Source organism: Nothobranchius furzeri, chromosome 13 (assembly GCF_043380555.1).
Source record: "Nothobranchius furzeri strain GRZ-AD chromosome 13, NfurGRZ-RIMD1, whole genome shotgun sequence".
NCBI lineage: Eukaryota > Metazoa > Chordata > Actinopteri > Cyprinodontiformes > Nothobranchiidae > Nothobranchius > Nothobranchius furzeri.
The window spans coordinates 17350858-17363961 of NC_091753.1; the positions used below are offsets into that span (position 1 = coordinate 17350858).

The 13104-nt window shown below is 41.8% G+C and overlaps 1 protein-coding gene across 4 annotated transcripts in view; it reads left to right on the top strand.

Moving 5' to 3' along the window:
- nlrx1 (NLR family member X1) overlaps positions 1–13104 on the top strand; it is a 45997-nt gene that overhangs the window by 17965 nt on the left and 14928 nt on the right. For all 4 annotated transcript variants that reach the window (XM_054736890.2, XM_054736892.2, XM_054736891.2 and 1 more), the window contains 2 exons: positions 10269–10500; positions 11186–12353. In XM_054736890.2, the coding sequence (XP_054592865.2) occupies positions 10269–10500; positions 11186–12353 (1400 nt within the window). The remainder of the gene's footprint in view (positions 1–10268; positions 10501–11185; positions 12354–13104) is intronic.

A 13104-nucleotide genomic window follows, 5' to 3' on the forward strand; every position in this document is an offset into this window, starting at 1 on the left:
ATGACGGTTACAACTGTCAAGGGTTGTTTAATCCAGTATTAAGCTGGATAGCCAAGCTAGCGAAGATGCCGTGAAATAGCTAGCTTATTAGCTATAATGCTAGCGGGAAACAGCATTGTCCTGTAAAGCTACGTAGCCAGGATATAACTGCATAAAATAAACACAAACTACAAAATGTTATCACAAACGCAAGCACTCGACACCCTATGGCAAAAAAAAAAATCTTTATGTACATACAAGACACCCCTTAGAGAGAATGTTACACTTACCATCACATGGAGAACGCAACGATTCTACTCCTGAGCGCGGGCGGTTGTGCAGAGGAAGTGCAAGACATTGTTTCCGGTTTCCCAAATTCACTTTTCATAACTTGTATTTAAACAAATCACATAAATTTTAAATAACAGAATCTTGTTTGTTTTACAGCCTTTTTTATTTAAACCATTTTACTAAGAAAAAACTAATTACATTTAATAATATTAAAATTTATTACATTCTGTAAACTATAATTAATTCTAATGCATACATTTAAATAATATGAGTTTTTCAATATAATCAAATAAATAAAAATACATAAAAATTAACTCTGGCATGAATCATTTCTGTGAGTGATAGAGTCTAAGCAGGTGTGTAACAGCTGCAGCTTAGACATCTCAAGGGGCTTAAAGGAGATGTACAGCTGGATGTCATCTGCATAAAGATGGTAGGAGATTCCTTTGAAGGAGCTCAGGATGTGCTGAAGAGGAAGCAGATAGAGGAGGAAGAGCAGTGGCCCAAGCACAGAACCTTGTGGGACACCATGGGTAAGGGAGGTGGTGGAGGACCTAAACTTGGAGAAGGCCACAGAAAAGGAGCACTCAGAGAGATAAGAGGAGAACCACTCCAGAGCAGATCCTGATAGGCCTACCCAGTCTCTCAGCCTCTCCAGTAGCAGGTGATGGTCAACAGTGTCAAAGGCTGCAGTAAGGACCAGCAGGACCAGAACAGATCAGTCCCCTGCATCACTGTGAGTCAGAAGGTCATTAGAGACCCTAAGAAGAGCTGTTTCAGTAGAATGAGCTCTATGAAAACCTGACTGGAAGCTATCATAGATGTTCTGTTCATCAAGATTAGCTGTGAGTTGTTTAGCCTCAACCTTTTCCAAGATCTTGGAGATGAACGGAAGTTTAGAGATGGGTCTGAAGCTGCTATGGAGAGAGGGGTCAAGACTCGGTTTTTAAGTAGCGGGTGGATTACAGCGTTCTTAAAGTAAGCAGGGACCTGACCAGAAACCAGAGAAGCATTAATTATAGAGAGCACGCTGAGACCGATGGACTGAAAAGCACTTTTAAACAAAGATGAGGGTAAGATGTCGAGGGGGCATGCAGAGGTCTTCATAGAGTTAACTAGTTTGGTTTGCTCAGGCAAAGAAACAGGAGCAAAGCTATCTAGGATGATGGGCCTGGTTGGAGATGGGAGAGGCAGCGATAAGGCTGAAGGAGATATGCTAGATCTAACCTTATTGACTTTGTCCACAAAGAAAGACAGAAAGTTCTCACAGTCTGCAACAGAGTGGATGGAGGCTGTAGGAGAGGCAGGAGAGACGATGCTGCTGATGGTGTTAAACAGCACCTTGGGGTTCCCTTTGCTCTGGGACACCAGGTTGGAGAAATAGGAAACCCTAGCGTCTCTGATTGCAGAGTTAAAGGATGTCAGAAGATCTTTTAGGTGCAGCAGATGGACGTGGAGATGGGTTTTCTTCCACAAGCGCTCAATTTTTCTGCATTGGCGCTTCAGGCTGCGAAGGCTGTCATTAAACCAGGGAGTAGGGTTCACTGCAGGAACTGATCTGGTTCTGACAGGACAGATGTTGTCCAGAATGGAGAGGCAGTGCTCGTTGAACTGAGAAGTTAAGAAATCTGGGTCGTTATCAGAAGAACAGGGTGGATCAAATACAGCAGAAAAATTGCTAGCTGTGCTCTCATTAAGAAAACGAGAACTAACCATACGGCGAGCAGGAGGTGGGGACGCAGAAACTGACAAGTTAAAGAAAATGCAATGGTGATCAGAAATATAAACGTCCTCAGGACAAACACTATCAGCATTTAGACTCAGGGTAAAAACAAGGTCTAGAGTGTGCCCCCTGGTGTGTGTGGCCAGAAACATGCTGGGTAAAGCCGAAAGGTGGCCATGAGGCTGGAGAAATTCATGGCAAAGAGATCGGAGGGATCATCAACGTGGATGTTAAAGTCACCAACAATCACCAGTCTGGACAGCTTCACAGTGGAGGATAGAAAGTCACTAAACTCCTGAAGGAAAGAACCGTTTGGACCAGGTGGACGATGTGGAATGTGGGGTACAACCAATGGATCATCATTGATCCATTGGTTGCACCCCACAGGCTCCACCCTCCACAGTTCGCGGATCGGTCACGTGGAGGGTGGAGGCACAACCTGTTCCATGCAAAGGAGAAACGCACAGCGGTGGTGAGGGGGGAGGAGGAGAGGAGTTTGAAAAACCTCCTGCATCGCATGTATTGGAGCATTTTGGCTCCTCTGTAAAACACAATGATGATACAAACGGCAAAAATTTACACACACACACTTCCAGTCTGATGGCGCGATGCACACACATACCTCTGATTGCTGTGAAAGGAGGGAGGGGGTGGTGCGTCCAGGGGCGCCTCCAGAAAATTTTGATAGGGGTGGCCAGATGAGGCCAAAGAAACTTTTGGGGTGGCGCACCAAATTGGTCCTTGTGGTTACACTTGGAGAATTTAGCCTGTGGCAATGTGCTGCATTGCGCCTTTATTCGTTTTTATTAAAATAACAGTACGTATCCAAAACATTAAATTTTACAAACATAAACATTTTAGAGATATACATTTCAGTTATTTAAAATGTTATCTATAATTTAATTAAAAAAATGATTTTTTAGGTTAATTCACCTGTTGCTGTGTCAAAAAAAACTAAACTATGAAGATAAAAACTTTATATTGAGAATCTTGTCTGAAAACTCAAGTTTTATTGATGTTATTTGTCTTAATAAATCCCACAAAACTAGATGGTACTAGACTAGTAGTAAAAAGTAGCGGTATTGGTATTTGTATCGGCAATACTAGCCCCTGTATTAACTTGGTATCGGATTGATACCAACTTTTGCAGTATCGTACAGCACTACTCATTAACAGGAGAACAGCTGCAGGCCTCCTACAGCCAGGGAGAAAAGGCGGGAAAACAGTGCTGCTCTCTGATTGGTTGAGAGTGTTCAACCATTTTCTGTCCAAGCAGGATCGAGCACCCACACATATGATACATCAAATCGACCAGCTTGGTCTCAGGAATCTTGTATTCAATTTTAAATGCGTTATCTGTTACCACGGTAACACAAGTGCATAAGGATATCCCCAAACAAGTCTCAATGAAATGATTGTGAAAAGCCTAATATTGAGCCTATAACATACTGCTGTTTCTTATCTTTCTGAGCTCTATACACTTAAAACTAGCAGCACAGCTGACATTTTAACACTAGTCAGAAGGCAGGAACCGCCCCCTTCTCCTTTGCTGGTCTCTCATTGGCTGAGAGTTTTCAATCGTCTTCTGCCTAAAAGGAAATATGCACCCACACATATGATACATCAATTCAACCTGCTTGGTCCCAGGAGTCTTGTATTAACTTGATATTGTGTTCTGCATTACCATGGCAATGTGCTTAGCAACAACATTTAACAACATTTTAGACACAACTGTATCAACACACTTTAATATAGAAATGTTATTCAAAGTTTAAAAGAGTCATGTGACATTGTACATGGCTTTATTAAAGCAGACTCCTGTCATCTGTTACCATGGCAACACAAGGAACTTCAAATCACTTTAACCTCATAGGAATGAATATAAAAAGTTGAATATTGAGGCAATAACAGACTCCTGTTTTTGATCTTTTTGAACTATCTGCACTTAAAACTAGAAACAAGTGTAACGGAATGAAATGACTGTTTTCCACCTAAAAGTCATTTTCCCCCTCTCCTCAGCAGGAACTAATCTGCATGAGATATTGCTCAAGGTCATGCATTTGCTTCTAAAACTTTTCCTTTCCAGCCCAAGAGAAGAATGAAGACAAAGGACTTTCTTTTTAATAAATCAAAGAACTCTATTTTTAATAAAGCTAATCAAACAAAGTGTTCGTCAATAATAAGATGTTGACCAATCTGTGAAATGACAATGTTATGATTAGTAAGTTTCAATGAGTAATATGACTTTAGTCTAGCTGCACTAGATATTCTGTTCACACGTAATGTAAACGCATGACACATTGCTTTTACTCATCCAATTGAAACCTTCCTTTCTGAAGCGTGGCATAGTCTCTGTGGTGTTTAGAAATCTGCCAACTTCAATTCAATTCAATTCAATTAAAAAATACTTTATTAATCCCAGAGGGAAATTGATTGCTGTAGTAGCTCAGAATAATAATAAAAAGTCATCAAAGAGTTATTGTATATTACAATGGCTGTTGGCAGGAAGGATCTCCAGTTGCAGTCAGTGTTGCAGCGAAACTTTGATTTGTCCATAAATCAAAACATCCAGATTAATAAAACGAGTCCCCACGCCATCTTAGTTCAGTTCTCTGCAGTTCACCGCAGAGAATTATTGCTAAGAGAATTATCGGACTTCCTTTTTAAGCAAAGAACCAACAAGCTGGATAAAATCTGTTGCATTTTACCAACCAAGCAATGGTTCCTTTCAGAATAAAAGCTGAACTCACTGACCCTCCGGGTCCATCTGATGCTGTCAACCAACTGTCGCTTTTTACCTGGGGACAATCCAAAGACTAGTCTGTCGTACTGCTGACGCTGTTTCATCGGCTCCGGTACCGAAAGGGGGGTTCGAGGACCTGGCATTCTGGATCTGTACTGAGGTATCATTCTAGGGGTATTTGTGGAGCGACAAAATGGCGTTTCATGTGTTTATGAAACTCCGATCATAGCTTAAGAGCAAAACATCACTACATCATTCAGACTTGCTTCTCCGGATATGAGATTTCTGATTACATCACTCACACATACACCATTCATCTCACGTCTCATTCACACCAAGATCCATCCATTAATTTAGATTTTAGAGTTAGTCTTGTTCAAAATTGTTTAGAAATAAATCTTAAACGTTTTAAAGGTGACTCTCTCTTCTGTTGTCTCTCAGTTAATACGAAGTGTTACATAATCCCTGCAATAAAAAGTTCCAATCTTCTGGTTAAAAGTACCCAAAGATCCATAAGATTGATTTCATATTTACTATGGAATTTTATGTCAAATGGCTCATTAAATAATATGTATATTAAATTTTTACATAATGGCGAGCCATTTTGCCAGATATTTGTACATTTTTGACACTTCATGCTCATTCTGAGACATTTTTAGACAGTAAACACTCAAAAATTTATAAAACTTGATGTTTCTGGCTGAAAACGGGACCATCTCGTAATCCACCGCTGGAGTGCAGCACCTCCATTTAAAGTCAAAAGGGGGAGTGATACTGTTCACCCCCGGCAGGAGGCGCTGGTTCATCTCAAATCATTTAAGGCTGACGTCAGCTCAAGCCATATTGGAGTTTTAAGCTAAAGCACAGTTTTTTCCTGCTGTCATCTTTAATGTAAATACATGTTTTAATGTCTTTTCTGAGTGTTTTGTGACACTGTGTATTATTCTTTTGTACGGAGATGAAGAATTTCTCCACCGGAAGTTCGTTTCCCCGATTGCCGTCTGATCACCGGTAAATCAGCCCATAGCTTGACTAGCATTGAATTACGACAGTCCTATAAGCTTTTAAAACGGAAGAGCGCGCTGCAGCAGGAACTGCACACGCTAAAGGAGACATATTATGCAAAACCCACCTTTTGTAACATTTTGTGTTGCCGTGTGGGTCTCTACTGCCTCTGTTAACTCTCCAACATTATAAACCCATTCATCTGTCTTCTGTCGGTTTTTTTTTTGTAGGAATTATACGACTAAATGAGTTGTTTCAAAAAGTCCATAATTGTGATGGCATACAGGAACAGGAGATGGGTGGGCATGTTGCAGGGGACAAATTATGTAAACCTCACCTTTAGCATAATTTTGTGCTGCCGTGTCAGTCTCTACTGCCTCTATAAACACTCCAGTGTGAATAATACCCATCTGTTTTCTGTCGTTGTTTGGTTTTAGGAATTATGTACCTTACAAGTCATTTTAAATGGTAAGAAGAATAAAACCACCTGCAGTTGAAAGAGAAAGCCTAACCCTACTGATAACTAGTTGAAGCCAGACTAAACATAGCAAAAAAAAAAAAAAAAAAAAAACTAAAACGACAACAGCAAACACATTGTCCATTACAGGAACTCCAGGGTATTTCTTGGGATGGAGAAATTGACTAGGAGATAGGATTTCCCAGTCCTCTCAGCTTTCTCTATTCAAATTCAGCCCTTTCAGAACTTTGCACAGATGTTAGAATATCGCGACTGCTTTGGCAATGAATGATGTCACTGATCAGTGCCAAAAAGTGTCCACAGCTGTGGCGGCTGGTGAATTTTTTTGGTGAGGGTTAGGGTGTTTTATTTATTCCTGACAGGGGGTTCCAGCACGCATGTGCCAGTTAGCGTAGGTCTATTGCTGCACCCAAAAGTAACAAGACGATTCAGTAGTGTTAAAAATGTAAATAACATTTTAAACTACACTTAAAATAGCTTTCTGGAGTTTTCTCCCTTCAGAAATGATGTATCATGTTTCAGAAATCTGTAAAAAATGATTGTCTCATCAGGTACTTCAATATAATGTAAGCAATACGTCTTTTATTTTTTGTTTTTTGCTAAGCACGCCCCCTGCCCCGCGGAGCTCCGTGCAGTAGGAAACTGAGATCCGACCAGAACTAACCAATAGGGTTAGACTACCACTTACAGGCTTCAAATTTAAGGAATACCTTGGCTGATGCAGAGTTGATGAACTTTCCACGGACAAGTAAGTCTCTAAAATATAAATATATGAGAACACAACATGACATGAGAATCATACTCGTAAAACAACATGTTTTAGCTCTGTTTGTCGGCTTACAGAAGGACATAAATAAACTAGAAACGTGAAGTCGCCATCTTAAAAAACAAAAGGAGAAATTATTTGTGTGGTGTGCTTGTAAATACTTCGGATAGAGACTTTAAATGCAGGTTATATACAGCACTTATAGTCTGTATGATGTAGAGATCATGTAGTTTAATTTTAATGGTTTATATATATATATATATATATATATATATATATATATATATATATATATTATGCACTCAATACTTGGTTGGGGATCTTTTTGCAGAAATGACTGCTTCAGTGTGGCGTGGCATGGAGGCAATCAGCCAGTGGCACTGCTGAGGTGTTATGGAGGCTCAGGATGCTTCGATAGCGGCCTTAAGCTCATCCAGAGTGTTGGGTCTGGCATCTCTCAACTTTCTCTTCACAATATCCCACAGATTCTCTATGGGGTTTAGGTCAGGAGAGTTGGCAGGCCAATTGAGCACAGTAATACCATGGTCAGTAAACCATTGACCAGTGGTTTTGGCACTGTGAGCAGGCGCCAGGTCGTGCTGAAAAATGAAATCTTCATCTCCATAAAGCTTTTCAGCAGATGGAAGCATGAAGCGCTCCAAAATCTCCTGATGGCTAGCTGCATTGACCCTGCCCGTGATAAAACACAGTGGACCAACACCAGCAGATGACATGGCACCCCAGACCATCACTGACTGTGGGTACTTGACACTGGACTTCAGGCATTTAGGCATTTCCCTCTGCCCAGTCTTCCTCCAGACTCTGGCACCTTGATTTCCTTATGACATGCAAAATTTGCTTTCATCCAAAAAAAGTACTTTGGACCACTGAGCAACAGTCCAGTGTTGCTTCTCTGTAGCCCAGGTCAGGCGCTTCTGCTGCTGTTGCTGGTTCAAAAGTGGCTTGACCTGGGGAATGTGGCACCTGTAGCCCATTTCCTGCACATGCCTGTACACGATGGCTTTGGATGTTTCTACTCCAGACTCAGTCCACTGCTTCTGCAGGTCCCCCAAGGTCTGGAATCTGTCTTTCTCCACAATCTTCCTCTGTGTCCGGTCACCTCTTCTCATTGTGCAGCGTTTTCTGCCACAATTTTTCCTTCCCACATACTTCCCACTGAGGTGCCTTGATACAGCACTCTGGGAACAGCCTGCCCGTTCAGAAACGTCTTTCTGTGTCTTACCCTCTTGCTTGAGGGTGTCAATGATGGCCTTCTGGACAGCAGTCAGGGGGGCAGTCTTACCCTTGATTGCGGTTTTGATTAATGAACCAGGCTGGGAGTTTTTAAAAGCCTCAGGAATCTTTTGCAGGTGTTTAGTGTTAATTAGTTGATTCAGATGATTAGGTTAATAGCTCGTATTAGGGTTGTCACGGTATGAAAATTTAACCTCACGGTTATTGTGACCAAAATTATCACGGTTTTCGGTATTATCGCGGTATTTTTTAAACGGTGTTGCATATGTTCAGAAAGCATTGATAGTCCTGTTCTACACAAACTGAAATAGTTTTGAAAAGGTTTAACAGTGTTTATTAAACCTAAAATAACACAAAGCCTTAGCAAAAGTGCAACTTTTCACAAGTAAAGGAACAAATAGCTTATTTTTCTGGAACATGTTACAGTAGTCAGTGCAGGTTTAAATTATACAAATCCAAACATTCGAAACATAAACAATATGTAAACAAATCAAAGAAACACCACTTGTTTTCTCATATACTTGTTTTCTTCATTATCAAAATTAAAATCTAAAACTCCAGTCCACACTTGACTTGAAGTCAACCTTAAAAAAATATGTATTTAAAACAAATAGCCACTTTAAACAAATTACTAAAATAACTACTACACTATGTAATCAAATCCAAATGTTCAAGTATAAATGACATTGAATAAGTAAACAAATCAATGACAAGGAACTAATTGTATATTTCTCTTCATCATCAACAAATAAGATGCTTCATCCAGCAACAGGGTGTCCGTGACACGGTGTAAATGCTGGCAGAGGACGCTGCGGCTGCAGTTTATAGTGACTCGTTGCATTCTCCCTCAACCAAAAGTCCTCACGTCATGCATTTAAGCTAAAATGCTAATGTTAACTTACCTTGCACTGGCTGTAGAGACGTGGGTGATGGTCACGCAGATGTGCCATTAGATTCGAAGTGTTGCTGCCTTCTGCAGACACTTGTTTCCTGCACGTTCTGCAAACGGGATAGCAGTCTTCTATTAACTGTCCCTCAGCATTTGTCAGAAATCCAAAATATGCCCATACTTCCGATTTAGTCTTCTTTGAGGGCTGATGGATGTCCTGGGCGCTGCCGTCTCCTCCTTCAGCCATTATTTCAGCTTCAAAGTTTTGGTGCCGTTGCAAATTAAAAAGTGCGTGTGCGCGCCGCGGGAACTTCAGCTGAAGCGACGGTGGCTGGTAAGGGTCATCGCGCCGAAACCGCGGCCACGGTAAACCCACCGAGATAATTTCGTTTTTTAAAAACTGGACGGTTATTTTTATTGTCAACTTTTTTACCGGGGTTTACCGCTATACCGGTTACCGTGACAACCCTAGCTCGTATAGAGAACCTTTTCATGATATGCTAATTTTTTGAGATAGGAATTTGGAGACTGGTGTGGCTGCGCTCTAACACCCCCTATGGACAAGCCACCACTGGTCCACAGTAACATTAATAAAATTAAAAACATTTATTCTGTCAAAGTATATCATAATTTATTCCATTAAGAGGACGTGAGCATCTGTGTGACGTAAAATGTGGTGTTCAATGACCCGAAGAAGTGCTGGTTTTTTTACAGCGCTTTGTGAGACAACAAAGCCCCAGTAATTAAGTCTGTGGGGGCATTTCCCCGTGTTTTCCGGTGTCAGGAGTTAGATTTTAAGTGCGATCGGTGCTTATTTTCATTTGCTCTCATTCTGTTTCACCAGCAACTCTTCTAATTTTACTAACAATGGTTGTTTTGAATGTCTGCTGATGTCATTTCCTACTGAGTTACAACCAATCAGTGTAAGTTAACCAGAGGTTCCACTCAGCTACTCCACCAGGCCGTACGGAGTCCCTACCCCTGAGCAGGTACTTGGAAGGTTCCTGAAAATGGCCGTTCTGCCAGCCTGGTCAAGTGGAGCTTGTCGCGAGATTCCTGTAAATGTGCCCTGATGTTCCGGTAATGGAAACATACCTATCGTTGTTTAAATAATAAAGTGACTGATATTTCCCCTAACAGGCCAGCGTCTTTGAGGGATCTGGTGGGCAGAAAGTACCTCCATTTGAGAAGACACCCTCTACTTAATGGGGAGGGAGAACAGGCCAAGGATGTGCTTTTCCTCTTTAAAGGGATGGAGAAGATGCAGTTGGATTTCCGGATCGGATCCTCTGAGCTTTGCAGTGACCCTAATGAGCCACTTCCTCCAGGCGGTGTTGTGGTCAACCTGCTCAGGAAATATTTACTGCCTGAGGTCAGACATGGTAGTATTCTGTAGAACGCTGAGCTATGTATTTATTGTGTGAACAAAAAGCAGTGGGTAACAGAAACTTAAAGCAGGATAGTTTGTTAATCACTAAAAATAGTGACAAAAGTACAAGGCTAGAGTAGCACTAGCAACAGTGAAGGCTATACGCAGAAACAAAAACATGGACCACTCCTTTTTGGAGTGCAGCTTAATGGTGGCGCCTTTTTATCTTTGTGTTGTCGTCATGAGTATCTTATCAGCATTTAGTTACATATGCTCATGATGTCATCGTGTCCTGTTAGAGCGAGACGTGCTGTTTGGCTCATAGAAATCTCGGGCCGTACAGTGTGCCACCTCTCTAGAGTCCTCACAGCGTGACATGAAGCGGTCCTTTGCTACAGCCGAAAAACGTAGTGTGGCCTGGGCTTTAGGAGCACCAAGTAGTCAAGCAGAGGGAGTAGAGCGAGCTAGAAAGATGCATCAGTAATTGTTTCATAATCACATCTTAACCCTCTGAATCATAATCAAATCATGAGGAGACTAAAGATACCTACTGCCAGTATTTTCCTAAAATACATTTTTACGTAGAATTTTTTCCATCTAATATTGTGAAGGATGTTCTCTGGCAATCAAACGTACATTATTCTGGTGCATTTTCTAGGTTTATTGAATTCTCTTCTCTGTCTCCTAGGCCAGTATCTTGGTCAGCACCAGGTTGTCGGCTCTGGATCGTATCCCACAGAAGTATGTGAATCATTACGTACAGATCTGTGGTTTCAATGACCCGGACCGGCAGCGTGCATACTTCACCAGCCGCCTGCTGCAGCAGAGGGGAGAAACTGCTCAGAACCAAGAAGCCCAAGCTCTCATAGAGCTGCTCTACCTCAACCTGCAGAGAGAAAGCCAGCTGGCTGCTGCTTGCTATCTCCCTTCCTACTGCTGGCTCACATGTGCTACCTTACACTTTCTTCACTTCACCAATACCCAGGCACCCATCCGCACACTGACAGGGATCTACACTAGTTTCCTCCGGCTTAACTTTGGTGGTGAGGTGCTGAGCACGGGAACAGCGACAAATGAGTCCATTCAGGAGCAACACGGCTCCCTGATGATGTATGTGGTCCGTACAGTTGGTAAACTTGCATATGATGGAGTAATGTACAAACGCACATCGTTCTCAGAGAAGGAACTGGAACAGTGGATAGGTGGGAAGACCAAGACTGACGAGGAGCTCCATCTGCTGGCCATGTTCCAGACTGATGTCCTAGACTTCTTTTTGGCTCCTTGTGTCGAGAGTCGAAAGTATATTCCGAAAGACCTCGGTGAGAATGGTGAAAGGCGCTATGTGTTTGCTGTCCCAGCCATGCAGGAATACTTAGCCGCTCTGTACGTAGTTTTAGGAGAAAACAAATCTGCTTTGGAAAAGCTAACCAAGGAGGTCTCGGTGGCCATTGGTCAGGCGAGTGAAGATGTCAATGCCATTGTCAACATTTTTTCCAAGTTCATTCCCCTCCGGATCTTCGCCATATTCAACCTGCTGAAACTTTTTCCAAAGCTGTTTGAGAAAATAATCAGTCAGAACAAAGGGAAGATAGCCAGAACCATGGCAGCGGAGATGTTCCGCACTGAGGACAGCTATAATGAGGATGTCTTGGATCAAGTGGAGCAAAGCCTTTTGGGAGTCCATGGCCCAAAGCCAAAGCAGTATGATGACAGTCAGCCCTTTGAGCTTTACCCCATCTTCATGGGTGGACTGTTGCATTACGGGAATCGTGTCCTTCTCCAGCAACTAGATTGCAACATTCAGAGTGCGACCGTTGCTCAGATTACCCGTACCCTTAGGAAGTACCTTGTCAGAGGTAAGCCACAGTGAAGGTGAAGGTTACTTGGATTTGAATGAAGGTGTTTGGCAAATGTTAAAGGCTATTGATGAGGATAAGAGGACAGCATACTATATTTACCATGTTGCCATAAGATTATGACCACCAACAGGTTCACTAGAGGCAGTTGTTTTGCTGGGATAACCATACTGGCCTGCCTATAGCAGCATAACTACAGAGATAACTCTGGAAAACCTAGCCTTTTAGATGGAGGCATGTTGGAGGCAGGGCAAGGGAGAGCCGTCTTTACCGACTGTACACTCCACCTCCCTCTACTCCCCCACTTGTCCAGATCTGGGCTAACATCAGATTTTAACCTTTGGCTCTTGTGAGGGATCAAGCCAAATGAGTGGAGGAACACAGGCAATTTCCAAAAATAGAGACTCTTTAATTTCCTTTTTGTTTTAAAATATCCTCACAAAAACAGCTCGAGCTCACAAAAGAGGTCAAACAAACAAACTGAAACTCAATAAACTTCTAACTTAACATACTGACTGACTGAAACCATAACCGACCTAACAAACAGAGACACACAAGGGTATATATACACACTGGCTGATCAGACCATATGAACAATAGGGATTACTAGACAAACATTTACTAACTAAAACTAAAACCACAAATCAGTACAGTCAGATTGTTAATAAACCTAAACATCCTAACCCATAAACCTAACTATTTAACTTCAAACTTAAATTAATTAACAAATGACAAAATAATAAACTAAAGG